General features: G+C 53.8%; 1 protein-coding gene across 1 annotated transcript; it reads left to right on the top strand.

Annotated features, from left to right (window-relative positions):
* The first annotated feature begins 9,027 nt into the window (after window positions 1–9,027).
* Prdm12 (PR/SET domain 12) lies at window positions 9,028–24,267 on the top strand. Its single transcript, XM_042277208.2, has 5 exons — window positions 9,028–9,645; window positions 11,425–11,615; window positions 12,984–13,139; window positions 21,509–21,620; window positions 23,849–24,267. Exons 1-5 carry the CDS (start codon window positions 9,423–9,425, stop codon window positions 24,265–24,267), a joined length of 1,101 nt encoding a protein of 366 aa, XP_042133142.2. The 5' UTR covers window positions 9,028–9,422.
* The last annotated feature ends 1,983 nt before the right edge of the window (window positions 24,268–26,250 follow it).

Here is a 26,250-nt window from a genome sequence, read left to right as displayed (position 1 = left end):
TGGTAAAAATGCACACAAGAAAGCTGAGTTCCAGAGCTGTTACACAAAGAAATCCTGTCTCCAAAATAAACAAACAAAACACCCCACAAGTGCATGCAAACACACACACACACACACACACACACACACACACACACACACACACACACACGCGCGCGTTCATAAAAAGAAAGAAAAGGCATTCCATGTGGATTCTCAGACCCAGGCAAGCTGCCTCAGCCCTCCCTGGGCACTGCACATGTCCTTATGGCCTCAGGAACCCCAGAACCAGTCCAAGGGGTCCTCTTTACCCTCTGGAGCCTGGACAGGACAAATTCAGTAGAAGTGCTCAGTAGATCCACATTTTCCTGGTGGTCTCTACAGCAAGTTGGCTGGTGAAATTAGCCTTATTAGTGAGCTGTAGGCTTGACCAACCGACTGACCTTGCATCCTTGAATGAGGTAGAAGAGTGACCAAGACTCTCAGAAGCTGCCAGGTTGATGGGAATGCCTTGTCCTGGCTCCGTGTCCCCAAGCAGCCTCGTGCAATGTGACTGTGCAACACCATTGCATAATTAAAACAAATTAATGATGTATGGAGGGTCTGGAATTAACTTGTGTTTTCCTGGACATTGGGAGTTCAATTGCAGCTGAGGATGAGAATCAGTAGGAGGCCCTGAGTGAGCACATACAGAGCCCTGAATTTGCTCCGTGGTGCTGAAGGGCAATCAATCAATCAATCAGTCAATCAATCAGTATCTCTATCCAGGCCAGCTTGACACTTACTTTCTGATGACTCAGTAGTTGAGAGCATTAGACTTGGGAGTGGGTAGGACGATATTCTCTAGACTGTCTCAGGGGTCAAATGGGCACCACAGGCAGGGGGCTCAGGTTGGGAGGGCGTTCCTGGCCAAGCTGCAATTTCCTCTTGTGTAAGTGGGGTGCTGGTGAGACTTCCCTCAGAGAGCAGCGCCCCGCTGGGCTATCCTGGGAAGCAGGGAGAGGCTGGAGGCAGGATTCGGGAATGCCTGAGGCCCTGAGCAGAGATGGAGGGAAAGGAAGGTGGTTAGAAGATGCCACAGTCCAGGCTGTGGAGACAGTTAGCAAAGCATTTGCCCCCAAGTGTGAGGGCCGAAGTGTGGATCCCCAGAACCCACGCCATGTGAAGTGGGTGTGGCATTCTGACTCATTCCAGCCTGGGAAGGCAGAGACAGATGGGGCACTCCCCGAGCGAGCTGGGTAGGGAGACTGGAAGAGTGATCTAGGCTGATTCCAAACATGACCGCTCTCCTCCACCCACACGACCACACATGTGCATATGCACCCACACACATGCAAACATGCATACACACGTGAAAATGATAAAATAAGAGGCTGGAATGAAAAGGGGCCCCAGCGATGATAGCACGATACCTGCTCGGCACTCCCTCCCTCAGGGAGTGTAACACCTACACATGGCTTGTCCCAATATCCTTACCCACACACACAGAAGTAGCCACTATAATGACAGTTTCTACCTCAGAGAATGGGAAACTGAGTCACAGATCTCTTAAAGATCTCACTAGGGACTGTACTGGCCCTCAAGCAACTTAATCTCAGTGGCTACTGCAAACAAGGGGTTACTTTTCTGGTATCACAGAGTGTAAAAGTAGGTGGGTATCTGTGGTGTATGATGTATGTATATTTTGTGTGTGTGTGATGTATGTGTAGATGGATATCTGTGGGCCTTGGTGTGTGTGTATGTGTGTGTGATGTATGTGTAAATGGGTATCTTCGGGCCTTGGCAGGATGTGTATGTGTGTATGTGTGTGTGTGATGTAAGAACATGTGTGTATGATGTATATGTATTGTGCATATATGATGTGTGTGAGTGTGTATGATATGTGTGCATATGTGTGTGAAAATGTGAACAGGCCATGAGGTGTGTGCATGTGCAAGTTAGAGCGCAACTTTCTAAAGTCAGCTGTCTCCTGCCTTAGGGTCTGAGGATTGTGCTCGGGCCACTGGCCTAGTGCTTTTGCTGCAGTTGTGAAGGATCCCTTTTCAGTTCAGCTCACAATCACCTGTAACTCAGCCCCCAAGGAGTCCCCTGCCTTGGCTTCCACCGGCACTTACACTCGTGTGCACACACCCACACACAGACGTGCACATGTGTGCATAAGTAAAACTAATGAAAAATAAATCTTTTTGTTTGTTTGAGATAGAGTCTGTGGTAGTGTGAATGTATTTGGCCGCCAGAATCCCATAAACACATAGGGAGTGGCACTAATAGGGGGCGTGGCCTTGTTGGAGGAGGTGTGGTCTTGTTGGAGGAGGTGTGGTCTTGTTGGAGGAGGTGTGGTCTTGTTGGAGGAGGTGTGGCCTTGTTGGAGGAGGTGTGGTCTTGTTGGAGGAGGCTGGACCACACACACCTTTAATCCAGACCTTGAGGCTGAAGGGCTCACCTTGAACGTGGGCCACACCTTCTGTTGGAAGTGTGTCACCGTGGGGGCGGGCTTTGAGGTCTTTTTCTCAAGCTTCACTCAGTGTGACAGTCAGATTTCCTGTTGCCTCGGAGTCAAGTCTCAGCCCCAGCAGCCTCTGAGCTGTGAGCTGCCACCACAATTCAATGTTTTCTCTATTAGAGTTGCCGTGGTCATGGCGTCTCTTCACAGCACTAAAACCTCAAACTAAGACAGGGTCTCTCTATGTAATACAGCTTTTTGTTGTTGTTGTTGTCCTGAACTCACTCTGTAGGCCAGGCTGGCCTCAAACGCACAGAACTGTCTCTGCCTCCTGAGTTCTGTGAGTAAAGGCATGTACCACCATGCTGCAGGAGATCTGATGCCTCTGACCTCAGCAGGCACACACACACACACACACACACACACACACACACACTTTAAAATAATAAAAATATTTTAAATAAAATGTTTATTCTGTGTGTTTGTGTATGAGCGTGTGTCAGAGAACGACCTGAGGAAGTCGGTTTCCTCCTTACACCGTGTGGGTCCCTGGGATCCAACTCAAGTTGTCAGGCTTGGCTGCAGGTCCCCTTACCGGCTGAGTCATCTCCCAGCATTTGTTATTGCTGATTTGGTGTAACACAGTTGCTGATATTCTCCACGTATGGAGTATTTCAGGAATACATTGTCTACTGTGCCTTGCCACAGCCATCGGTTTCTTTGGAGTGCTGGGGTGAGGATGGATTGAGATAAGTCATGTCAAGTGCTTAAAATAGCACACCAGGTACTTACCAGATAATACTTATATTATTGCTGTGGTTGTTTTTTCACTCTGACCACTCTTTATTTATCGTTTTTTGTTTTCAGATAGATTCTTTCACTATCCCCATTTTGCAGATGAAGACACTGAGGCCAGGAGAGGGAAAGTGGGTGCTTTGTTTCTTTTAAAGTAAAATCTGCAAGAGCCAGACTTGGAGGCACACCTGAAATGCCCTGGGCATTTCCTGATAGGTCCCAAAGGATCTTTGGAGAGGAGAGAAATATTAGGAAAACCAGCCTGGGCATCTCTTCAGTGTCCTCTGTGTAGCTGGAGCCTAAGCTTGGCCCTGAGCACCGGAGACGTCATGAAAGGGAATTAATTTATTGTTTCCACTCAGACAGAGCCAGCTGTCATCCATGCACTCAACACCTAGTATGTGTCAGACCCTGAAGACTCAGAAGGACCCCAAGAGTAGCCTAGGATAGGCTGTCATCACTTCCAATTCACCAGGGTATGCTTTCCTGTAAGCTACTCTGAGGGATCAAGGACTGGTTCTACCTGGAAGCTCCAGGCTGCCCTGGACCTGACATAATAGAGAACTAACCAGAACTAACCGGAGGCTCCAGGATTCCCAGGGAGCAGGTGAGACGGATGGTATGGGGCACAGCAGTCCCTTGTTCCCTGTCTTCTGCTCTGGGGCTGGGCAACTGCAAGAAGGTTGGCCTAGAAACGGGAAGCCCTTCCGGGAAGGTACTGAAGAAAAACCTGGAAGGCTGAGGTAGTGTGTGTGTGTGTGTGTGTGTGTGTGTGTGTGTGTGTGTGTGTGTAAAAGGGACTCTAGGGGAAAAGGGTGTGAGTGAGCTACCAGAAGGGTAGCTGCCACCTTGAACCCAGGGCCTCCAGTCTCCTCTCTTCCTCCCTGCCCACACCCCGTGTCAGTGTCTAAAGTCCCTATTCCTTCTCGGCAACACCTCCGACTTCGTCTTAGTCTTGCGTCTTTGGTAATCCCACCTTTGTCCTTCATCTAGTCGGGTGTTCCCATCTCTCTGCTGTTCACGTTGTCTGTATCCTTCCATCTCTGCCCCTCTCTGCCTCCGTTTCTCTTTCTCTCCACCTCTGTGCCCTCTCCCTCCAGGAGCCTGTGTCAATCTATCATTGCTTCTCAGGGTTTCCCAACCAGAATGTTGGCTTAAGAGGGCTGCGGCATGGGTGATGGCGTCTGGTTCTGGGGGGCAGAACGCTCTGGGAAGAGTCATTTGAGAGCCATCTAGTTCTGGGCTCTTGGGGAGACTCATGCCAGTCACCTGTCTGTCCGGCCAGCTCTGATGTGGGTGCCCCGGGGCGCGTCTTTGTCTCTCACTGGCCTCAGAGGCTAATTAGTTAGGACAGAGATGGGCCTGGAAGAGGGACCACCACCTTTGTTCTGCCGGGCCACAGCCGACACTAAGCCGGCCAGGCCCAGCTTGCTCCAGTCCCGTCTGTTAAAGACAGCCCCGCAGCAAGGCCTCCTACCCGGTTTGGGCAGCCCGGCGCGCCTTTGTCCTCGCCCGCGGGGACGCCCTGGAGCTACTGGAGCCGGGGGTGGGGGTACACTTGGGTCCCTACAAAGAGAGCCTTTTCTGGGCCACGGTGGGGATGGAGAGGAGACAAATGGAGAGCAAGAGAGAAACCTGGGGGTGGGGGGCGGTGTGAACCCAGAGGGTTTGAGAAAGGCGGGAGCGCGGTGCGAGACAGCGACCGGAGGCTGGGACGAAGCGGGGACGCGCGACAGAGTGAGGGAGTGCCTCGAGCCACAAGCTACAACTGGAGCTGGCAGGAGCTGGCGAGGCTAGGGTGGCTGGGATGGCCGGAGGCAACCCGGGAGCAGCGAGAGGCTCCTCAGCGCAGAGCCAGGGGCCAGTCTCCAGCCGCAGGGCCGGAGAGCACAAGGCTGGGCCCAGGTGGGGGTTCCGGACACAGATCCGCCGCATTCTTCGCTTTCTTGTCCCCCCTCCACCCACCCACCCTCGGGCTCATTCCGGTCGATCGATACCTGCGCGGGACCTGCCCCCGCCGCTAATATCTTTTTAATGAGTTCTCAGGGCTTAAAGCCAGCGCGATCTGCCCTCCAGGGTGGATTTTCCCCCGGCAGATGTTTTGGGAGAAGGCGGTGCTCCGAGGCCGGGGGTTGGGGGCGGGTGTGTGTGTGTGTGCGAAGACAAATCTCTCCCTGCGAGGGGCAAGGGCAGAAGACTTTCTTCTAAAGTTCAAAACAGGAGCTTTCTCTCGGGGGGCCCCCAAAATGTATTTCTCTGTGGACAATGGGCTTCTTTTCTCCCAGGGCCTCCGGGACGGGAGGGGCGGGGACCCATCGAGTTGGCCGGCCTGACCGACTCACGCCCTGGGCACTAGGGCCGGGACGCCCAGCGCTGGCTCAGGAGCTGGAACTCGGCCTACGCTGCCTTGGTGCGGATGCAAAGAGCTGGCCCAATCTGGGCGCCAGGAGCAAAGCCTAGTTGCACCTTCAGGCTGGACCGGAGCGGTGGGCTGCTCCCTGCGCCCCTGGTCTCGCTGTTGCGGATGCTGAACCCGAAGGGATGCGTGCTGGCTTCTGGAGGAGGCGCGGGACTCATCTCCCGGCTCGCACCACTGTCCGGGTCCCCTGGGCTCTCTGCCAGAGGCAACAAGTTGGAATTAGACGGCCCTGCCGGCTGCCGGGTCCTGAGACCCTCTTGGTGCACCTTGGACCAGCCACCTCTTCTGATCCGTCCCACCCGATCCTGCCCTGTCCTTCCACACCCCACTTGGGGTCCCTTCGCTCTTGTGCCTGATGGTCGGCTGCTGCCTCTCTTGTCCCCACTCCCGTGGACTTGGGGGTGGGGCACGGGCGGCCGGGATGACCTCCGAAGAGCCGCGGCAGATTGATTCGTTCCGCCCGAAGCCTGGGCCGAGTGAATGGGGCTCGGGCGGCGGCGGCGGCGGCGGCAGCGGGGATAAAGATGTTGTCCCTGAAAAGGGGGTGGGGGTGGGTGAGGAGCGGGAAGCAGGGCCATTCACTCCTGGCCCGGCCCCTCGGGAAGCCTCTGCGAAGAAAGAGGGCCAGGGTCTATTCAAGCCCTACGAGCCGCCCACAATGGGCCGATATACTGGGGGCCTCTCTATTAACGCCCATGAATATTAAAGAGATCGCGGAGCGGCAGCCCGCGGGCGCGATCGAGGGGGCGGGGGCGGCGCCTTGGAGCTCCGACCCTGCGGGGTCCAGGGGAGGGGTCTTCGCGCAGGCACACTCGGAGCCTGGATCCCAGAGACGCGGTTCATCCACTGTGAACTCACGGCGTTTCCCCCCTGGAAGTCTCCACTCAAGCAGATGCCAGCTCAGGGGCTTTGCTGTCCGACCCTAGTGGGCTGTCTTCCCTACAGGGTTAGATTTTGGGAGAGCATGGGGCCAGGTGGGAACGACCACTAAGCCAGAAGCTCAAAATGCAGCGACTACACCCCAGGTCCGTAGGCGCCCCAGCTAGGTTGCTTTGGCTCCTGTCCCTCCTCCAGCACACTCTCCCCAGGTTCTGGGGATCCTAAGGAAAGTAATGGGGCGCCCTGGTCGCAGCCTGAGCCTTTGGTCCTTTTGTCTTTTGACTTCGATCTTGGGACTGGAACGCAAATTCGCTCCAGGCATGAAGGACTCTGGGACCTGGGAGCTTTTCACAGTACAATGTGGTGAGGGAATTCTCAAAATCCTCTGCAGCTCCGGGGAGAGCCACGGGAACCCAAGGGTGACAAGTTGGGAGGGAACCTCAGCACATAGTCCAACTCAAACCACTATCGACAGGAGCCCAGAGGCCCAGAGAAGAGAAGGGCTGTCCCCAGGATGGTCTGCCGTCCTCAGTCCTCTTTAGTCTCCCGCAAGCGCTGAGGTAGGCTCCGGAGTTGGAAGCTGAGCACCCAGCCTGGCATTTTTTCTGCCCAGCTCAGTCTCCTCTCCACTTAGGCTTCACCGAAGCCAAGATCCAGGCGCCGGTCAGGTTCCCTTGCCACCGAGACATTGGATTCCATTCTCCCCGTCAGGCTGGAACCCTCCGCGAGCCGATTGAACTCACCGGCGGCATCTGAAAGCAACCCCAGCCCACCGGCAGCACTTGCTTCTCTGCAGCGCTGCCCTCTGCTGGCGCCCTGCCCGTTGGTCCCTCTCCCCGCCCGGTACACCCACTCTCCTCTGGGCTCCAAGGGTTCAGCGTCTGAAGATAGTCTCTCGCCGCCTTGGTGCTCCAGTCTCCCGCCTGGCGGGCTGAGGACGCCAGAGACCACTGGCTCCAACCAGGGGTTATAGGGACCTGGGATCCCATGGTTGCCAGGAGCGAGGCAGGCTTAGCGCTGGCGAGCTGGTGGTGGAAAGGGTTCTTTTCCTAGGGTCGTTAGGATCCTGCCCGAGGTTCAAGTCCCAGTCCTGCGCTGGCAGCACCACCCACGTCCAAGTCCCAGGGCTTGGAAGGCCTGAAGAGTCTTCGCTATCCAGTGGAGACCCAAGACAAGAGCGCACACGAGCCTGCAGGCTGCGGAACTTTCCCTAGCACGGTCTGAAATTGCCGCGGCACAGGTGGTGGGGGAGGTGGCCGAGGACTTGTGCTGTTGGGGGAGGTGTCCCCAGTGCCCTCCAATGTGGTTGTTTCTGGAGCTTGAGGCTGTCCAGGAGGCTTCAGTGTACGCAGGAAGCCGCGGTCTTCCCGACTTAGCAACTGTTTCTGAAGAGGTGTGGAACTGGCTCCCAGGTGCCTTGGAAAGACTATATCAAATCCACTGTCGGGGCGAGGTGGGGTAGCGGGAAGGAGGGGGAAGGAAGAGTAGGGAGCCTGGAAAGAGAATGATCATTAGGAGACCAAAAGGAAAGGAACGCTTAACTTGGCGGTTTCCTAGGATGCAGATCCCGGCAGCTGGATTCGAAAGCCGGTCCAGCAGATGGGTTTGTTCCGGGCTGCCTGCAATTTCCGAGGCATTGGTTTTGGGTCCCTGCAATTCCCACCTTACACTGGTCCCGGCTAACCCACAAATGCCAGTATCTGATGGCAAGCGTGGAAGTGGCTCAGCCCTTCACTATCCCAACCCCAACTTAGTGCTCCTAGGGCTGGGAGCCATCCTGTGTGGGATCCAGCCCCGACGGCGACGCCGGTGGTTCTGCCTCAACAGCCCTCTGTGCTGGCCGAAGTTTGGCACCCGCTGCGCTGAGCGAGCGGAGCTGTTGCGGAGCCCCGTTTGAAGCGAAGCCGGCCTGGGTAGCTCTGCCAGAGCAAGAGCTCTGCATCACCCGAGCAGGAGACACTGGCTCCCGGTTGCTGTCGCAGCCTAGGGGGTGAAGCCTCTAAGAGAGCAGGAGGTGGGGGCGAGGGGGAGATGGGGACCCGACAGAGTACTTGACTTGGTTCAGGAGAGCAGCACACTGCCCGCAGCTCCGGGAGTGGCCCGCAGTGCTAGGAAGATGAGGACCAGGTCTTGCCTGGGACAGGTGGGCGCGGGGGCACTCGGGGCTCGCAGCCATGCGTCCCCTCTTGCTCAGTCTAGTCCCTGGAGTATGGGCGAGCCTCGCTGCGTCGCAGCCCCTACTGCAACCCCTCCTCTCCCGGCCGCGGGCTGAGCCTCCCTCCTTGCCTGGAGCTTCCCACGGGGAGAGGAGCAGGGGGAGGAGGAGGAAGGATCGGAGGGGAGGGAGGAGCAGAGGGGGACTATTCTGAGCGGTCCGCGCTGCCCCCGCCCCTCGCGCTGTCGGTGAAGGCTCCTTCGAGCCTGGCCGGGTACAAGTCTGTCCTTCGACGTCAGGGGGTCATTAATAACCAATTAGGAGGGTCACTGCGGCTCCTATAAAGGAGCTGAGATTTTGCCAAGGGGAGGACGGTCCTGGCTGGATGTGCAGGAGGCGAGTGGGCAACGGAGAGCCCTTGGTCGGTGTTTCTCCGCAGCCACACGCCTCTCACCTCTCCCGCTCCCCTCCTGGTACCCGCCCCTGTCTCCACCCGCGGATTTCCAGCCCTCTGTGCCGCCTCTACCATCTCTGCAGATTCCGTGTTTCTCCTCCCGCCTGGTTCACTTTCCTCCCAGCCACCCCCTTGCCACTCACTCCCTAGTGCATCCTCCCCCTGCTCCTCTTCCCCCTCCTCCCTGGCGTTGTGTCGCACTCCTCTCCTCTCACTCCTGTGCCCCCTCTTCGTTGCCCACCTCTCCGAAGTCCACCTAAGCCGTCCTTCCGCTGCGCCGGCGCGCCCCTGGCCGCCCATGATGGGCTCTGTGCTCCCAGCTGAGGCCCTGGTGCTCAAAACAGGGCTGAAGGCTCCGGGGCTGGCGCTGGCAGAGGTCATCACCTCCGACATCCTGCACAGTTTCTTATACGGCCGATGGCGCAACGTGCTAGGTGAACAGCTGCTGGAGGACAAGAGCCACCACGCCAGCCCAAAGACTGCCTTCACCGCCGAAGTCCTGGCGCAGTCCTTCTCAGGAGGTGAGTCGCGCCGTCGGGGCTCTTCTCCTTCGCTCTTCCTGGCTACCCCCAATTCTCAGGCTAGCGGCGCGGCGGCCAGGTAGGGAGCTCCTGCCCACAACCAGGACGCTCTCCCATGTCAGCGCACCTCAGTTTTTCCGTGGGTCAGACCCGGGCTGAAACAGCCACACAGAAGCAGAGCGGAGGCAGCTAGGAATGCGCTCTAGAACCAAATCCCAGCGACCCAGACGACCTACGTCGGTCAGCCAGGCGCTTCTGTCTTCTCTCCCCACCCCACCCTCCAGCCTGGAGCTCGCGGTTTCCTGGCATTAAAAGCCTTACTGGGCGTGTAATAGCAGTTGACTCAAAAAGAACGGGTTTTAAATTCATTTGGTTAACTTGGGCTTGACCCGCGAAAGTTCCCACTTAAACCAAAAACTGTAAAAGACAGCCGGGGCCGGGGAAGGGGCGGAGGGCGGGCAGGCTGGAGAGAAAAAGCCGAAGAGAGCGAGGGAGAGAAAGAGCGAGGAAAGTTCCTTTTCTTTAAGATGTCTCAAGTTCTTATTCCTCATTCGTCACCCCGCAAACAATATCTTCCCCCAGCGCTGGCGTCTCTGAGCGTCCCCCTCTCTTCCCCTTTAAGATTACTGTTCCTCTCTTAATTTACCGTGAAGACTAATTCCCCTTCCATTCACGCTATGTCAACCATCTAATCCTCCCTTTTTGTAAGGAGAATTCCTCGGCCCCTTTTAAACAAGTCCCCTCCGCATTGAGATACAATTTACTGCTACAGCTTTCTTCCAGGGCTAATGAATTTAGAATTAGCAATTTCTTTCGAATGGAGCCGAATGAATGCGATCACTTTAACAGCGTGACAAATTGCCGGCCGCTCCGCAATGGACACCGTTTAACCCCCCCTTTCAGCCGGCCGGCTCGCCGGGTATTTTCCCAGGTAGCTTAGAGGGGAACCTTGTAAGACAAGGAGGCCGCCCCTGTGCGCCTCGCCGCTCCCACCCCTGCCGCAGAGGCCCCACCGGGGATCCTCTGGGGACTAGGGACCACTGGTTCTTCCTCGCCCATTAAGGCGACTTCAGAGCTCGCCTGATCGGGGCGCCGCCCTCCCTAGCACCCGAGAGCAGAGAGGGACACCGGCGTGCCAGGGGAGATGACACCGAGAGCAGGCAGCCTAGTTTGCCGAAGCAGTGTTTCTTCTGCGCGGGTGCCACCTTCCAAGCTGGGGATCTGTCCCCAGTGCTGACCGCGCCCGGGAGACACGCAATGAGCCCAGAGTCACCAGCTGAAGAGTCAGGAACAAGGCTGAGTGAAGAGTCCCGGGTTGGACGTTACCTCTTCGCCAGACCCGGCCTCAGTTTCTCTGTCTGTAAACACAATGCGTTTTCACTGGTTCTTAACCGCGACGGAAGGCGGTGAAGGTTGTGGATGTTTGGAGATTTTGTGGAGAGACTTGTAGAAGTGAGCGCCAAGGGTTGATGTTACTACAGCTGGGCAGCAGAGCGCTTCATGCGCAAGGCTAAGGGTTCGATCCCCAGTAACTCTCCGCTCAAAAGAAAAATAAACGAACCACGATACACCGCTTGCTTTTAGAAGGCACAGAGGGTCCTGGGTTGCAAAACAAGACTGACCCTCTGCGCACAGGTCTATAGCGCGCCACTGGAGAGATTCGCCCATGTTGGGGCTGCCTGTGCACTGAGCAGGGAAGCGCGTCCTGGATGAGAAGGGTAGGGCCTTCTTAGCCCCAAAAGACCAGGTTCCTCTAACCCCCATCCCCAACCCCCGCAGAGGTGCAGAAGCTGTCCAGCTTGGTGCTGCCGGTGGAAGTGATCATCGCTCAGAGTTCCATCCCGGGCGAGGGCCTTGGCATCTTCTCGAAGACGTGGATCAAGGCAGGCACAGAGATGGGTCCCTTCACTGGCCGCGTCATTGCCCCAGAGCATGTGGACATCTGCAAGAACAACAACCTGATGTGGGAGGTAGGCCGAGCTTTGGAGAAGGATTCGGGTGGCCGGCCAGCTGGGCTGGCTCCCTCCGGGCTTGGATCCACTGGGCAGGAGCTTCAGTTCTGGAGCTGTGAGTGCTGTCCCTTTGAACACCCTGGGGGTACCACTCTCCTGTCCCGGAGCTTTCTTTGCCAGTGGTTCTTTTTCTTTTGCCTGTTTAGGGAAAATCTGCCCTTCTTGCTTCCAAGCTTCCCAATCAAGGCTGTTAGCCGTACTTCACATGTGACTACAGTGCTGAGATTGGGGGTGGGGGGGGGAGCCGTTCTGGTGCAGAGGCTGGGAAGAAGGCCTCTCTGGGCTTCTCCGAGCTACCCACATTCTTTCCCTGGCCTTAAAGGCTGCAAGGGTGGGTCTCTGAGGCTGGCCTATGGTGAAGTGTGGCTGGAATGGAGGACAGTGGACGCCGGGTGTTTCTCGAGAATACATTTCCCAATCCTAGGCCTGGTGGCCTCCCAAATAATCACCCACCGCTGACGAGGGGCTGAGACAGCAGTCTCATTCCCCAGCCTGCAAACTGTGAGCTCATCTCCTCAGCTCTATGGGCTATTATTTTATTCTCATTTTGCAGAAGGAAATGAGTATCCGAAAGGCTTCCATCTCTGACCTTCCGACTCTCACCCCACCTCCAACAGTGCCATCGGATGCCAGGGAGGGGTCCCCTTAGGACAAAGCTCACCCTCCACCATCGCTCTTTCCCCACAGCCCTGCACACCCACAGCAGCCAGGAGGCACACCCTACTTCTCAATCTCGTTGCCCCCCACTGCCACCCTAGCAGCCCCACCTGGCAGGAGCTGGTGTGAGACCACACAGCTGCTCAGAGGAACTGGAGGAAGAGCAGAGGGACAAGCCAGACCTTGCTTTCTTCCTTCCCTGGACACCTGGGCCTAGTCAGTGTCTTCCAGCTAGGAAGCTAGGGTGTGGTTCGAGCTCTGAGGACTCCTAGCAGCTGGCTTCACATAGGGGCGTAGGCCAGGCCAAGAGACTCTGGTGAGCTAGATTTGCCTCCCAAGCTCTTGCCTTCCTTTCTGAGGCTCTGCAGCAAGCCTGGACAGGCAGCAGAAGAGCATATTAACCTGCTTAGGGATCTTTGGGGGACATTTTTCTTCTGGGGGTGAACCCATGGAGCCCCGAAGACTGACTCCTTATTCGCCCCTTGCCTCAGATGAGTCACTGTGCTGCCCCTAACCTCCCCTTCCTGGACTGGAAGGCTTAGCTGACAAGAGCTTTAGCCACTTTCTAGAGCTCTTTGGAGAAAGGAGAATGTCTACCAATGGGTCTGGCCTGGGTCACACATGTAGCACGGCCCTGCCTAACCCCATCACGGCTCCACCTGTGCCTAGGTATTCAACGAGGATGGCACAGTACGCTACTTCATCGATGCCAGCCAGGAAGACCACCGAAGCTGGATGACCTACATCAAGTGTGCCCGGAATGAACAGGAGCAGAACCTGGAGGTAGTGCAGATAGGCACCAGCATCTTCTACAAGGCCATAGAGGTACGTGCATGGACTGTTACATAGAGAGAGATGGAGACGCGTCACAGTGAGGCGTGTGCAAATGCTGCTGTGTCCTGTGACCAAAGAAGACAGAAGGACATTGGCGCTGGCCCAGCTGGCTCTGCCTGGGTGTAGGGCTGAGGCTTACGTGCCGCGATTGCCAGGAGTGTGCCCTGTGTGGGAAGCTTGCTGATATAGCTGGGAGAAGATGGGGCTTTCAACTTGACACTGTGTGAAGATCTCAGACACAGAGGAGAGTGGGGGGGTCAAAAAGTAGAACAACAGAGAAAGCAGGACTCAAGGGAAGCAGGCTGGAGGCTGCACTTGGGTGTGATAAAGGTCCACGGAAGTTTAGCTGTGTGTCATCCCTCACTCTGCACGTGGAGGGAGGCCAGTGGGGTGCGGGTTGGTACTTTGTCTCAGCAGTAGCTCATTGTGTCAGCTCCCACATACTGACCCTCACACAAGGAGGATCTTGAGTTTATCCAGTTTTTTTCACACAGAAACCTGCCATCACACACACACACACACACACACACACACACACACACACACACACACGTTACTGAAGAAAGGCTAGGGGGCATGCATTGCATGATGTGTGGGAGTCTTCTAAAGTGGACAAAAGTGGAACCAGGGCCAGGGTCTGGGAAGAGAAAGGAGGTAGTCCTGAAGGTAGGAGATGCCTGGCAGAGACAGAAAAGAGGATGACAGCATCGGGGGAGGTGGTGAGGGAGGAGCAATGGTAGCCAAGCTGGGGCACATCAGCAGGGTTCTTTGAGCAGGATCTCTGGGCACGCAGCTTGGCTGTGTCTTGCCCTGGATGTGGGAAGTTGTCTAAATGCTGTGAGGGGTAGCAGGGATGTCCCACTGCATTTTTCTAGATCTTGCACTTTTGCTAACTTGTTTTGGAAGTCCCTTGGTGGGGGAAAGAAGGGGGCTTTCTAGCTCCACTCCACTTACTGGCATTGATTCTGAGCTTGAACTCGAGAGTCTTCCATGTGTCCATGCCTGCTAACTTCTTGGACCGTTCTAGACTGACCAGACCCGCGGGACTTTGCCTAGGCCTTGTGTAGCCAGGGCCTGAGTCACTGCAGAACGTTAGCCCACGGAAGACCAGGGAGTAGGGGGTGAGGAAAGACAGGCAGGTCTGCCCTGGCATTCAGAAGTGCCAGGAGGGCTGAGGGGTGTCAGTGTAGTACCAGCTCAGGCAGGACCAGCGTGACTTCTGTGACCATCCAACTGGCTTGCCACTTCCTAGAATCGGCTTTTGGTGCAGTTGAACTCTCTCTTAGCAAAGTACATCCTCTTAAGTTCTCACTCCTCTGGCTTTCTTACACACACACAGACACATACCTTCACACACCCCCACACACATATATGTGCACACTCCCGGAGACACACCTGTGCACACATATGTATACAAACACAATGCACATACACACACCAGTACACACATACGTATACAAACACAATGTACATACACACACCAGTACACACATATGTACACAAACACAATGCATACACACACACACCTGTACACACATACTTATAGATACACAGATTCACACATGCACATGCACACATGCATGCACATGCACACAGACACAAGAGACTGGCCAAGAATGCCTGTGTCATGTTGGCACTCAGGATCCCAGCTGGGGCAGAGAGGTGGCCTGAGTCCCATCGTACTAGACACATCAGACTGGTGGGAACTGAAGTCAGATCAGGACATGTGAATGCCATTTATCCAGAAGTATGAATTCAGGGGACAAGGAGGGTCAGGAGTATTTTTAAGGAGGATTGGAATTTGTACGATTAGAAGAAAAAGTTCTTATGTTTATCAGAAATTTAAGTTTATGAAAGAATGGGCTATACACCCATCTATATATAACATACACATTATCACATATATGTATCTATCATACACATACTTCTCACATGATATTGTAGTGTTTAGAGTGAATCATCCTGCTAAGAAGGGATTGTTGAAGTGAGACACAAGGAAACACAAAATATTTCCAAATTACTTTTGTTTAAATTTTTTTTTTGTTATTTTGCCAGGTGGTGGTGTTACACACTTTTAATCCCAGCACTTGGGAGGCAGAAGCAGGCAGATCTGAGATCAAGGCCAGCCTGGTCTACAGAGTAAATTCTAAGACAGATAGGGCTACACAGAAAAACCCTGTCTTGAAAAAAACAAAACCAAAACCAAAATTTTGTTTTTTAAAATTTGAGACAGGAGCCGGGCGTTGGTGGCGCACGCCTTTAATCCCAGCACTCGGGAGGCAGAGCCAGGCGGATCTCTGTGAGTTCGAGGCCAGCCTGGGCTACCAAGTGAGTTCCAGGAAAGGCGCAAAGCTACACAGAGAAACCCTGTCTCGAAAAACCAAAAAAAAAAAAAAAAATAAAATAAAATAAAATTTGAGACAGGGTCTTACTATACAGCCCTAACTGTCCTAGAACTCAGTATATACATAGACCAGGCTGAGATCTGCCCAGCCCAGGCTCAAGAGTGCTGGGATCAAAGGCATGCACCACCATACCCAGCCCAAAATTACTTTTCATAAATGAAGTTGGGCACATTTTTTCATAGCAGTAATTCTCTCAAATCATTTTTGAACAATGTCAGAATTCCACTTATATGTCCGGGTGTGACCAGACACATTTCTGCTCACCCAGGCGGCTCCTGGGAAGCCTTGACTCATCAGCTGTTTGTTCTGTGTGTGTGGGCAGAGGGAATTGTTAGCCAAGAGAGGGACCTTTGCCATGATCTGTTTACTTGGTCTCCCACCACTCACAAGCACTATTTATAATAGGAACCCATTACTTGCCAAATCATGGGGGGAAATGCCTCTCTTCAATAGGAAGAATACACTTTGCTGCTTTAGAACGTTCCACAAATATGAAGTCATGGATGACTAAATGGAGACAGAGGTGACTGTGTTTGGGAACTCAGGCGAGCTCTAGAGTACTGCCACACATTCTGCATTCCAGGTTGGGGTAATGGGGGTGTGTTGCAGCCTTCTGGCTTTGCTTCTGCCTGGACGCTCGCTCAGTCCTGCCTCAGGTGCCTCAAATGGCATTTCTAGAAAGCACCCAGCAGAAAGCAAGGGTATACTAAGTATAAATAATGAATCTTTCTCTGGGTGATAGGGTGTCCACAGGGACCCACCTCTCCCAGGAAACAAAACTGGCTCACCCAGGATGCCAGAGAATTGCTCAACAGACCACGACAAGGGAAGGCTTGAGGGAGCCGCCGTCACACTAACCAAACGCTACTACCTGGTGTTTTACAAAGGGAAGAATCTCCAGCCTTTCCTGCTTCTGCTTCATTGTTGTATTGTGCTGGCAAATGGTTGCCCTGAAATGTGGCTTCCTCGGTCCTTCTTGTTTCAGAGCAGCTGAGCCTTTTATCTTTCCTGGATCCTCATCTCTTTTCTCAACTCGGAGGATAAGCACCATTTTCCTTTTGACCTTGCTCAGTAGTGGCTCTGATGATTACCGTCATTAGTGATCAGCACCATTAATGATGCTCCCCGGCAGCCTGGTCTACAAAGTGCGTTCCAGAACAGGCTCCAAAGTTACACAGAGACACTCTGTCTCAAAACAAACAAACAAACATGATGCTGCCGTGAGCATTTCTCATGCGCCAACACTACACTAAAAATGTTTTCAAAGGGCCTTAGCAACTTTTTGCTTTTGTAGTGGGTACTTTTTTTTCCACAGTTCCATGGACTGAACCCCAGGCCTTATATATACTGAATAGGTCCTCTATTGCTGAACCTCATGGCAGCCCTTGCCCCCATTTTAATGATGAAGAAATGAAGGTTCAGGTTTGGGGAGACTCTGGAGCTGCTACTTGAAGCCCAGGCCATCTGCTGCAGAGCTAGAGCGTGGATGGCTGTGCTGTGTGGCCTTCCCGGCCAGCATCTTCTTGTTGGGGCTCTATTAATTGGTGTGTCAGGACATCTGCGCACAATGGAAACTGATGATCATCCAGATGACACAGAGATGCTTCTGTGTCACTCCGGGAAGGGGCAGGTGTCAGAGCCTCCTGGGAGCGTGTTCAATGGGGTGTCATGAATTTGTATTAGGAGAGCAAACCTGAAAGCCTGCCATTGCTTCTCTGTCATTGAAATGGGGCAGGACCAGAGTTAAGGAAGGAACATTAAGAACTAGCCGAGAGGCCATGAGGCTTGTCAGCAGGAATCAGGCAATGCTGATATCCTGGGCTTGGCAGAGTGGATTTTATGAAATGGGGATCAGTTCCTTTGGGGATTGCTTGCTTCGTGGCATGTCCCAAACCAGAAACATGAACGAGCAGCTGATTCGGGCTCCCAGCCCTTCCAGCCTGCACCAGCTGAACTCGGTAGGAACTGCCTGTGAGGAGATTATGGGGGGCTGTGGCTGTTCAATGCACTGAGGTGATCTGTGCACAGTACTTCCAGGGTCTCAGAGAAGAGGGTGCAAGTTCTAGGATACCCTGGGCTCCAACACAGGCTTTTGGTAGATGCCGACACACCCAGAGAGCATCAGCAACCACTGGGCATCTAGAGCAAGGGAGAGTAACTCCCCATTATTTGCCCTGCAACACAATTATAATATGTCCACGAACTTTACTTTTCAAGTTGAATAAAATTAATTGCAGTATTTAGTAAGTGGAGAGCAGAGGGGGTTCCAGGCTCTGAAGGTAAAGCAACTGTTCCTGGACCCCCCTACCTCTGCTGTTTCTCTGTGAAGGGGACATGGGCCTCTTCTGCTCATAGCTTCTAGCTGTCTGGAGATGTTTCATCACCAATTCCAGTACATTCTATTCAGTAGGTTTCCTTTCCTGAAAAGTCTTAGGATTGTTGTCGCTGTTGTGTACATATAGAAGTGATATATGATCATTTGTTTTTTTAAGACAGCATTTCTCTGTGTAGCTCTGGCTGTCCTAGAACTCACTCTGTAGACCAGGCTGGCCTCAAACTCACAGAGATCCGCCTGTCTCTGCCTCTGGAGTGCTGGGATTAAAGGCATGCGCCACCATGCCCAGCTAATATGTGCTCATTTTAAAGTAAATTTTATAAAACCAGAGGTCACACTGTCTCTTCATATTGCTCTTTTAAAGCCTAAATCTGCATTGTTTTTTACTCGTTTTGGGGAAAACATACCCAGAGAGGCATAGGCAACAGCTGGGCATCAGTGCAGAAGAGAGAGAAACTCTCCATTATTACCCTGTGGTATAGTTAGACCTTTATTTCCATGAGGTTTGATTTTTAAGTTGAATAAAAATAATTTTAGTGTTTATTTATAAAATTTAAAAGTATTTATTATATGTGTATGCATATTTTGCATGATGCATGTATGCACACATGTGTGCCTGTAGTCCTCAGAGGCCAGGAGAGGGTGAGACCCCTGGAACCAGAGTCACTGATGGCTGTGTGCTAGCCACAGGTCCTCTGCCAGAGCAGCCAGTACTCAAGTCTCCATTTCAGGCCCTACTTATTTGTTTTTGAGACACACAATCTCACATAGCCCAGGCTGGTCTGGAGACCAGTCATTCACTATTTAGGTAACGATGACTTTGAACTTCTGATCCTCCTGCCCTGCCCTCCTCCCTGCTGGGATCACAGGCCTGAGTGGAGCTGAGTTCTGAACCTAGAGCTTCATACACCCTGGGCAAGCACTCCACCCGTGGAGACATGCCCCAAGTCCCACGTCCGAGCTTATTCTCAGGTAGACGTTCACCCTGCCAGTGGCTCTGGGCTTTAGTGCAGTGACTCAGGTGCCCAGATCACTGTTGGTTCCTCTGGGGGATGGGCAAGCTAGGAAAATGGTCAGCAACACTTCCACGGCTTCACCGTACCGAGAACTTCATGCCTGCTGTCCTATTCCCCAACAGCTCTCAGGGAGGCCCGTAAAATAGGGACTCTTCTCTTCTACAACTCAGAGACCTGAGGCCATCACTTGCTTGGCAGGTACAGAGCCTGAGAGGTCCCAGCATCCCGACTCCAGGGCTCTGCAGGGCCCTCTGTAGCCCATCTCCTCCAGGGTGTGTGCAAGTGGCCTAGAGGCTGCTTCAGGGGACATGCTTAGAGACTGGTGACATGAGGTCCATCTTCAACAGTACCCTCTTCCCTAATCCATATCTTAAAAACAAACAAACACCCCTCAATCGATGTCTTAAATACTTGAATTTCATCATCTAGTGTTTGAGGGGTTCACAGACCTTTCTTCTTTCCTCCTCTTCAAGGAGAGGCCTCCAGCTCTGGCCTTGTGGTCTCTCGGATGGTGACCATGGTGGGGAAGGAGATGCTGAAGGACTTCCGCTCTAGCCAGATTCTAAGCTGCCTGTGTCATTTTGCTTGTGTTTCGTAGGAACTGTGCTTGCTTTCCATATTTCACCTCCCCAGTGGGACTGGCCACACACACACACACACACACACACACACACACACACACACACACACACACACACACGCTCCTGGGCGGCTGTGATGCCAACGGCTATGGGTTGGTGTGACAGACATGGTGATGCTAGGCGGAGTCTCAGTAGAGAAACAGCAGCCAAGACACCTGCAGCTTCCTGCCCTCCCCTCCTCTCTCCTTTTGGACACTGGTGGATGGTCTGGGGGGTCTTTTGGGCTCTCTCCATGGAAGGTGGACCCAAGGCTCTCAGGATCACATGGAAGGGGAGAAACTCTCCCTGACCACTACTCTGGGGTGGCTCCAGACACTCATGGGTGGAATCCCATGTGATTTCTCTGTGTATGTACGTGTGTATGTGCATGTGTTTCTGTGTGGTTGTTTGTGGTATGTGTGTGTGTATGCCTGTGTTGTGTTTGTGTTTGTGTTGTGTGTGTATGTGTATACATACTTGTGTTGTGTATATGTGTGCGTGTATGCCTGTGGTGTATATGTGTCTAAGTGTGTAGAGACCAGACTTCAACCTCAGGCGCTGTTGCTCAGAAACGTTGTTTTTTGAGACAAGATCTTTCTCCGGCTTAGGGCTTGGCAATTAGGCTAGACTGGCTGGCCAGTGAACTCCAGGGTCTGTCTAGCTCTACCTCCCAGCACTGGGATTACAAGCACACACCACCAAGGCTAGCTTTTCAGTTGCGCCCTCACGAGCTTACGAGGTGTAGTTCCGAGCTGAGCTATTTCCCCGGTCCCCATACGATCTTCTGTGCTTCTGCTAAAGGAGACCTCCATAAGGACAGAGCTCCTCTGGGCACCTCACACACTGACCTCCAGGAGCTGTGGCCAGTGTTATGGAGGGCCAGGTCGGCCTCAGGGAAGAGACTGGCTGTCTGTCCTGTTTGTCCTTCTTGGCCGGGGTCCAGAGAGCAGGCTTTCCAGCTCCCATGGGTTGTCACCGCCACACTCTCTCAGTAGCCATCATCATTTTCTTGAGGGCAGCTAAGCCTGACTGGTCATCAGCTCTGGGTTTCTTTCTTTCTTTGTTTTGTTTTTTATTTTCGAGACAGGGTTTCTCTATGTAGCTCTAGCTGTACTGGAACTCACTCTGTAGACCAGGCTGGCCTCACAGAGATCAGCCTGCCTCTACCTCAGGAGTGCTGGGAGTAGAGGTGGGTGCCACCACTGCCCGACTGCTCTGGGTTTCTTGATGATGGACCTCGGACACGGAGAAACATTCTGTTCAGGGTTGTCTTGGTATTTGCAGAGGTGTAGGTGTTTGTCAGTCCCAAGGTTTCTGTTTTAGCACCCGCCTGTGGGCCCCGGGATTACAACTCTTCCCGGAATATGATCAGGCAGGGTGTAGCCATAGGGCACCCCACAGCCCGCACTCCTTAGAAACGTCTGGCTCAGCCCCATGGCCCTGAGGGGGCTGCCTGACTCTGATTCCCCTGGATGGAAAAGTGAAAAAGTTTCTAGGTTTTCCTGTTCCTTCTGCTTGTGAGACTTCCTCTCTTCATTTTGAGACAGAGTCTCTTGTGTTCCAGGTCGGTCTCAAACTGTCTACACGGCCAAGGATGACCTTGGACTTCTGAGAGTGTTGGGGTGGCATGACCACCAGGACTGTTTCACACAGAGCTGGAGATCTAGTCCAGGCCTTTGTGTATGTTAAGCCAGCATTCTAGCAACTGAGCTCCCCCTTCCCGTTCCGTCTTCCTTTGTTTTCTTGTGGCTGTCAATGTGGATGCTTTTGTGTGGTGAAGTTAAGACAGAAATCATAAGATGACCTGGGCAAAGAGAGGGGAGCAGAGGGGGCCATGTCCCGGGGCCTTCAGTGACTACGCAGCTTGTCTGAGGTAGCTCGGTGGGATAGCCCTGGCTTTGGCTTTCTCAGGGCAGGGGTGAGAGACCCCTGCCTCCTGCTGGCAGGGCCACCCCCCTGACCTCCTCTGCCTCTCTCCCTGCAGATGATCCCTCCCGACCAGGAGCTGCTGGTGTGGTATGGAAATTCCCACAATACCTTCCTGGGCATCCCTGGTGTGCCGGGACTGGAGGAGGAGCAGAAGAAAAACAAGCATGGTGGGTATTCCCCCTGGGGTCGTGGTGACAATGCCCCACCCTCTGTAGCATTATACACGCGGGACCCACTGGTCAAACAAGGCCACTTCTTCCAGAGCAGACAGCACAGGCTGAGCGAGGGAAAGGCAGTTTTGTTTTCTGGACCAGATCCGTTGTCTCTGTGCAGACGAGGAAATCTCAGCAGGGTGACGGGGCGTGGCTGGAGAGCTGGACAGGACAGCTGGCACACACTGACTCCTGTTCACTGTATGGTGTTGTAGCTTTGTCCCCGAGCTTCCTCGTCTGTAGAGAAGGTGTGGGGCGAGGGTGTCTCGATGTTCCCTCTTATCTCCGTCCAGGTCCTGGTGTAGGCCTGCCCTCAGGTACCTGCAGTTTGTGTTGAGGTAGGCAGAACGATCCTGTGTGTCTTGGGATAGGGCTCATCACCGTAGAAGCCACTGGCTCAAGACCCAAGTCCTTTTTAGTACTGAGACACCTGGAGTCCCTCAGCTTGACACGAGACCTTTGATGAGTGTCACCTGCCCTGGCCCTACAAAACTACGGTGACATTTCTTTTCTTTTTTAAAAGGCAGTGTGGCCAGGTGGTGGTGGCTCATGCCTTTAATCCCAGCACTCAGGAGGCAGAGGCAGGTGGATCTTTGTGAGTTTGAGGCCAGCCTGGGCTACAGAGTGAGTTCCAGGAAAGGCACAAAGCTACACAGAGAAACCCTGTCTCAAAAAACAAAAACAAAAACAAAACAAAAATAGGCAGTGTGTGTCATGTATCCCAAGCTGGCCTCCAAACTCACTATGTAGCTAAGGATGACCTTGAACTTCTCATTCTCCTGCCTCCCCCTCCAATGTTAGGATTAAAGGAGTGTGTCATTATATCCTTTTCTTCCTTCCTTCCTTCCTCCCTCCCTCCCTCCCTCCCTCCCTCCCTCCCTCCCTCCCTCCCTCCCTCCCTCTTTCTTTCTTTCTTTCTTTCTTTCTTTCTTTCTTTCTTTCTTTCTTTCTTTCTTTCTTTCTTTCTTTCTTTCTAAGATAAGCAAGCTGGACATGGTGGCACATGCCTTTAATCCTAGCGCTCTGGAGGCAGAGGCAAGCAGATCTGAGGTTGAGGCCAGCCTGGGCTACAGAGCTAGTTTCAGGACAGCCAGGACTACACAGGGAGACCCTGTCTCCAAATATGGGGTGGGGGGGAGGGAGAGAAAGGAGCAGCCTGAGGTTCATGGGCTAGCTACAGAGGCTACAGAGCCCTGCTTTTCCCTGAATGCCTCTGTTGCCTCCACTTGCAATGAGAAAATGGGCAAGCAGTAGTTCCCAGGCACACTGATTACTCAGTGAATATTTGTGAAGTGAGATGAGAGAGCCTTTTAGGGTCGCTGTAGTTGCTATCCTTTATGCGTGGCCTATTAGGACCTAGGCATTTCTCACATTCGAACTAAGCATAAAGAAAAATTTTCTGGTGACTCGTTTTCTTGATGAATTTGCAAAATCCCACTAGCCCCTACTGGTCCAACAAGACCTTAAAAAAAAAAAAAAAGGCGCATGCCTTTAATCCCAGCACTCAGGAGGCAATAGGCAGGTGAATTTCTGTGGGTTCAAGGCCAGCCTGGGCTACCGAGTGAGTTCCAGGAAAGGCACAAAGCTACACGGAGAAACCCTGTCTCGAAAAAACAAAACAACAACAACAAAAACCCACTTTATTTTATTTTTACATATTGTGTGTGCATCTGGGCATGCGTGCCACTGCACGCATGTGGAGGTTAGGGGACACGAGTGGGAGTCAGTTCTTCTTCACTATGGGGTCCAGGTAATCCAATTCAGTTCATCAGGCTTGGCCTCAAAAGAATGCCTTTAGCTCAGGCTCCCCGCAGGCCACCTGATGCGGTCCGCCTGTGAAACAGGATCTCTCTAAGCAGCCCTAGCTGGCCTGGAACTCATCAGAGACCCTCCTGCCTCTGCACCCCCATCCCCACCCCGGACCACCTCCTATTTTTCAGATGAGAAAGCTAAGGTTTCCTGGGGCCATCTCGCCAAGTCCTCCCAGGTTGGGTCCTTCTGTAATCTAGCTGCTATTAGGGCAAGCACAGTCACGGCCGTGGCGCCCTCGGGGCTGTGTGGTCCACGATCTTCAGGGGAGTGAGTACACGGGGGACCGGGCGCAGCCGCCGTGGGTGCTAACCGGGCTGCTCTCTTTTCCTCCCGCCCTCGCCGTGGGTCCCGCGTTCCGCCCGCACGGCCAGAGGACTTCCACCCGGCGGACTCCGCGACCGGCACCGCGGGTCGCATGCGCTGCGTCATCTGCCACCGCGGCTTCAACTCGCGCAGCAACCTGCGCTCGCACATGCGCATCCACACTCTGGACAAGCCCTTCGTGTGCCGCTTCTGCAACCGCCGCTTCAGCCAATCGTCCACGCTGCGCAACCACGTGCGCCTGCACACGGGCGAGCGCCCCTACAAGTGCCAGGTGTGCCAGAGCGCCTACTCGCAGCTGGCCGGCCTGCGCGCACACCAAAAGAGCGCGCGCCACCGGCCGCCCAGCGCCGCGCTGCAGGCACACTCGCCCGCGCTGCCCGCGCCCCACGCTCACGCACCCGCGCTCGCCGCCGCCGCCGCCGCTGCCGCCGCCGCGGCGCACCACCTGCCGGCTATGGTGCTGTGAGCGCCGCGCCCGCGCCCCGCGCGCGCCCGCGCCTCCCCACCGCCTCTGCGGCGGACCTGACCCCAGTGCCGCGCGCCGCCGAGGCGCGGGCTACCCGGAACCCACTTCTGATCGGTCTCACAGAGGAAGATGCCGAGGGGCGACGTCCTCTTTGCCCAGGCCACCCGGCTGGTGTGGCTGCCCTGTGGCCTCTTCTTGGGAGCAGGTCCCCACGCCCGGCCCCAACCCGGAGTCTCCCTCCTGCAGGGCCGCACCCCCATGCGAACATCTCTTTTGTGGATGACAGGAGAGGGACAGGCGATCTCCAAAGAGAGCTTAGTACCTGGGAGTGGAAGGGAGAATCACCTCCTTGGTCCAGGGTGGGCCTGGGACGGGCAGTGTCATCTCTGCCTCGGGGCCGAAAGGCTAGATTAGAACAGACCCGGAGAGACCTGCTCGTCCTGGCCCCTGCTTTCCTTCAGGCTACTTTCCCATCACCCGGCTCCCAGGGAAAGACGAGACGCCAATACACTCTGAAGTGTGTTGGGCAAGTTGAGAGTGGAGACACAAGGAACATTCACCATAATTCCTAGGCAAGACCCTGTCCCTTTTGGAGCCTCAATTTCCCTTCTGTAGAACGCGGGAGTTAGACCAGTGCCCCCCTCCAAAAGCTCTGCTGTCTTCGAGTTTAGGAATGGAGAGGCACCCTCACCTCCACCCTACTACACACACTAACAAGAGAATGATCGACCGTACAGGGCTGTCTGGAGCCGAGGTTGGCTTCTCTGTGCAGAAAACCCTCTGAGGCGCTGGGGCAGGGGACCGGGGATCGTCCCCACGTGCCCACACTGCCACGCGCCCCTGCCCACGCCTTTCCCTGCTCCAACCGTGGGCGCCCTCTGGTGTCATCTCAAACCTTGTCATTAACCAGAATCCTCCCAACACACTCCCTCCCTCCACACACCAGGGCGTTTGTAAAATTAAAAAAACAAAACAAACACAAAACTATAATAATATTAACAAAAAGTATAAAATGTATAGAGTTTTCAAGAAAGTGTGTTCTACTCCCAGAAAACGGTCACTTTAACTTTGTAAATGTTTATCTAAGATGATATTTACGAAACTGTGATATATATTATTTGATTGTATATGTACAACTGTAAATACATTTGTACTTCTCTTGTATTCTAAAATAAAAATTACTTGGAACATGTATCGTTTGGCCCCTGAACGGGTGCATGCCTCTGTCTGAGACATTTGGAAACACAGAAAGTGGGCAGAGAATGGAAATGGCTGGAGGGGCTGTTCCACCGACAAAATGTCCTGCTGTACCCTCTGTAACGAAAAGCCCGGGTCCCCAAGAGAAGCCACAGTAGAGCGTGTGGAATCCTGAAGCAGCAGGACAGAATTCTCATGGTTTGGCTGACTGCAGTACAGGTTCCCAAGCTATAATTTACCCACCTATACTTAGAATATTTTGTTCTCATGACCAACTTGGAGAGGTTTAAGGAGGCAGTGGGGGTGGACCACAAGGAACACCAAGCAATGTACCGCACCCATTTTCAGGCTCAACGGCTTAGTGCCTTTTCCTGTACTGTGGCAGCATTAAGGAAAGCAACCCAGGGCAGAACAACGCTGACTTTGGCTCTCGGTAGAAGGTATACTGCATAAAGGCAGGGAAGTTACATAGTGGAAGCCTCAAGCAGCTGGCAACATCACATCCACAGCCGGAGAGAGCAGGCAATGAAGCCATGTTGCTGGGTCCCTTTCTCCATCTAGGATCTGGGTCAGGGAATAGTGCCGCCCACAGCAGGCTGGTCCTTCTGCCTCCATTGATGCAATCATGGTGATGCCCCTCAGGCATGCTCAGATGCCCTCTCTCAGGTGACTCGAGTGTCAGGTTGACAGCACTCACACACCGGAATGAAGGCCAAGGAACAGGAAGGCTCTGGAGCCAAACTTCCCAGAAATCAGCAGGGGCTGGAGAGATGGCTCAGAGGTTAA

The sequence above is a fragment of the Peromyscus maniculatus genome, chromosome 4 (genome assembly GCF_049852395.1).
Source record: "Peromyscus maniculatus bairdii isolate BWxNUB_F1_BW_parent chromosome 4, HU_Pman_BW_mat_3.1, whole genome shotgun sequence".
In the NCBI taxonomy this organism is placed as follows: Eukaryota; Metazoa; Chordata; class Mammalia; order Rodentia; family Cricetidae; genus Peromyscus; species Peromyscus maniculatus.
Note: the sequence above shows the minus strand (reverse complement) of the source record. Positions and strands in the feature narration are given on the sequence as shown.

What these genes read in the sequence shown, in the direction of transcription:
- Prdm12 (XM_042277208.2), top strand. Translation starts at nt 9,423, where the DNA reads ATGATGGGCTCTGTGCTCCCAGCTGAGGCCCTGGTGCTCAAAACAGGG. An exon ending in ACAACAACCTGATGTGGGAG is followed by an intron (nt 11,616 to 12,983) that starts GTAGGCCGAGCT and finishes ACCTGTGCCTAG; the next exon opens with GTATTCAACGAGGATGGCAC. An exon ending in TCTTCTACAAGGCCATAGAG is followed by an intron (nt 13,140 to 21,508) that starts GTACGTGCATGG and finishes CTCTCCCTGCAG; the next exon opens with ATGATCCCTCCCGACCAGGA.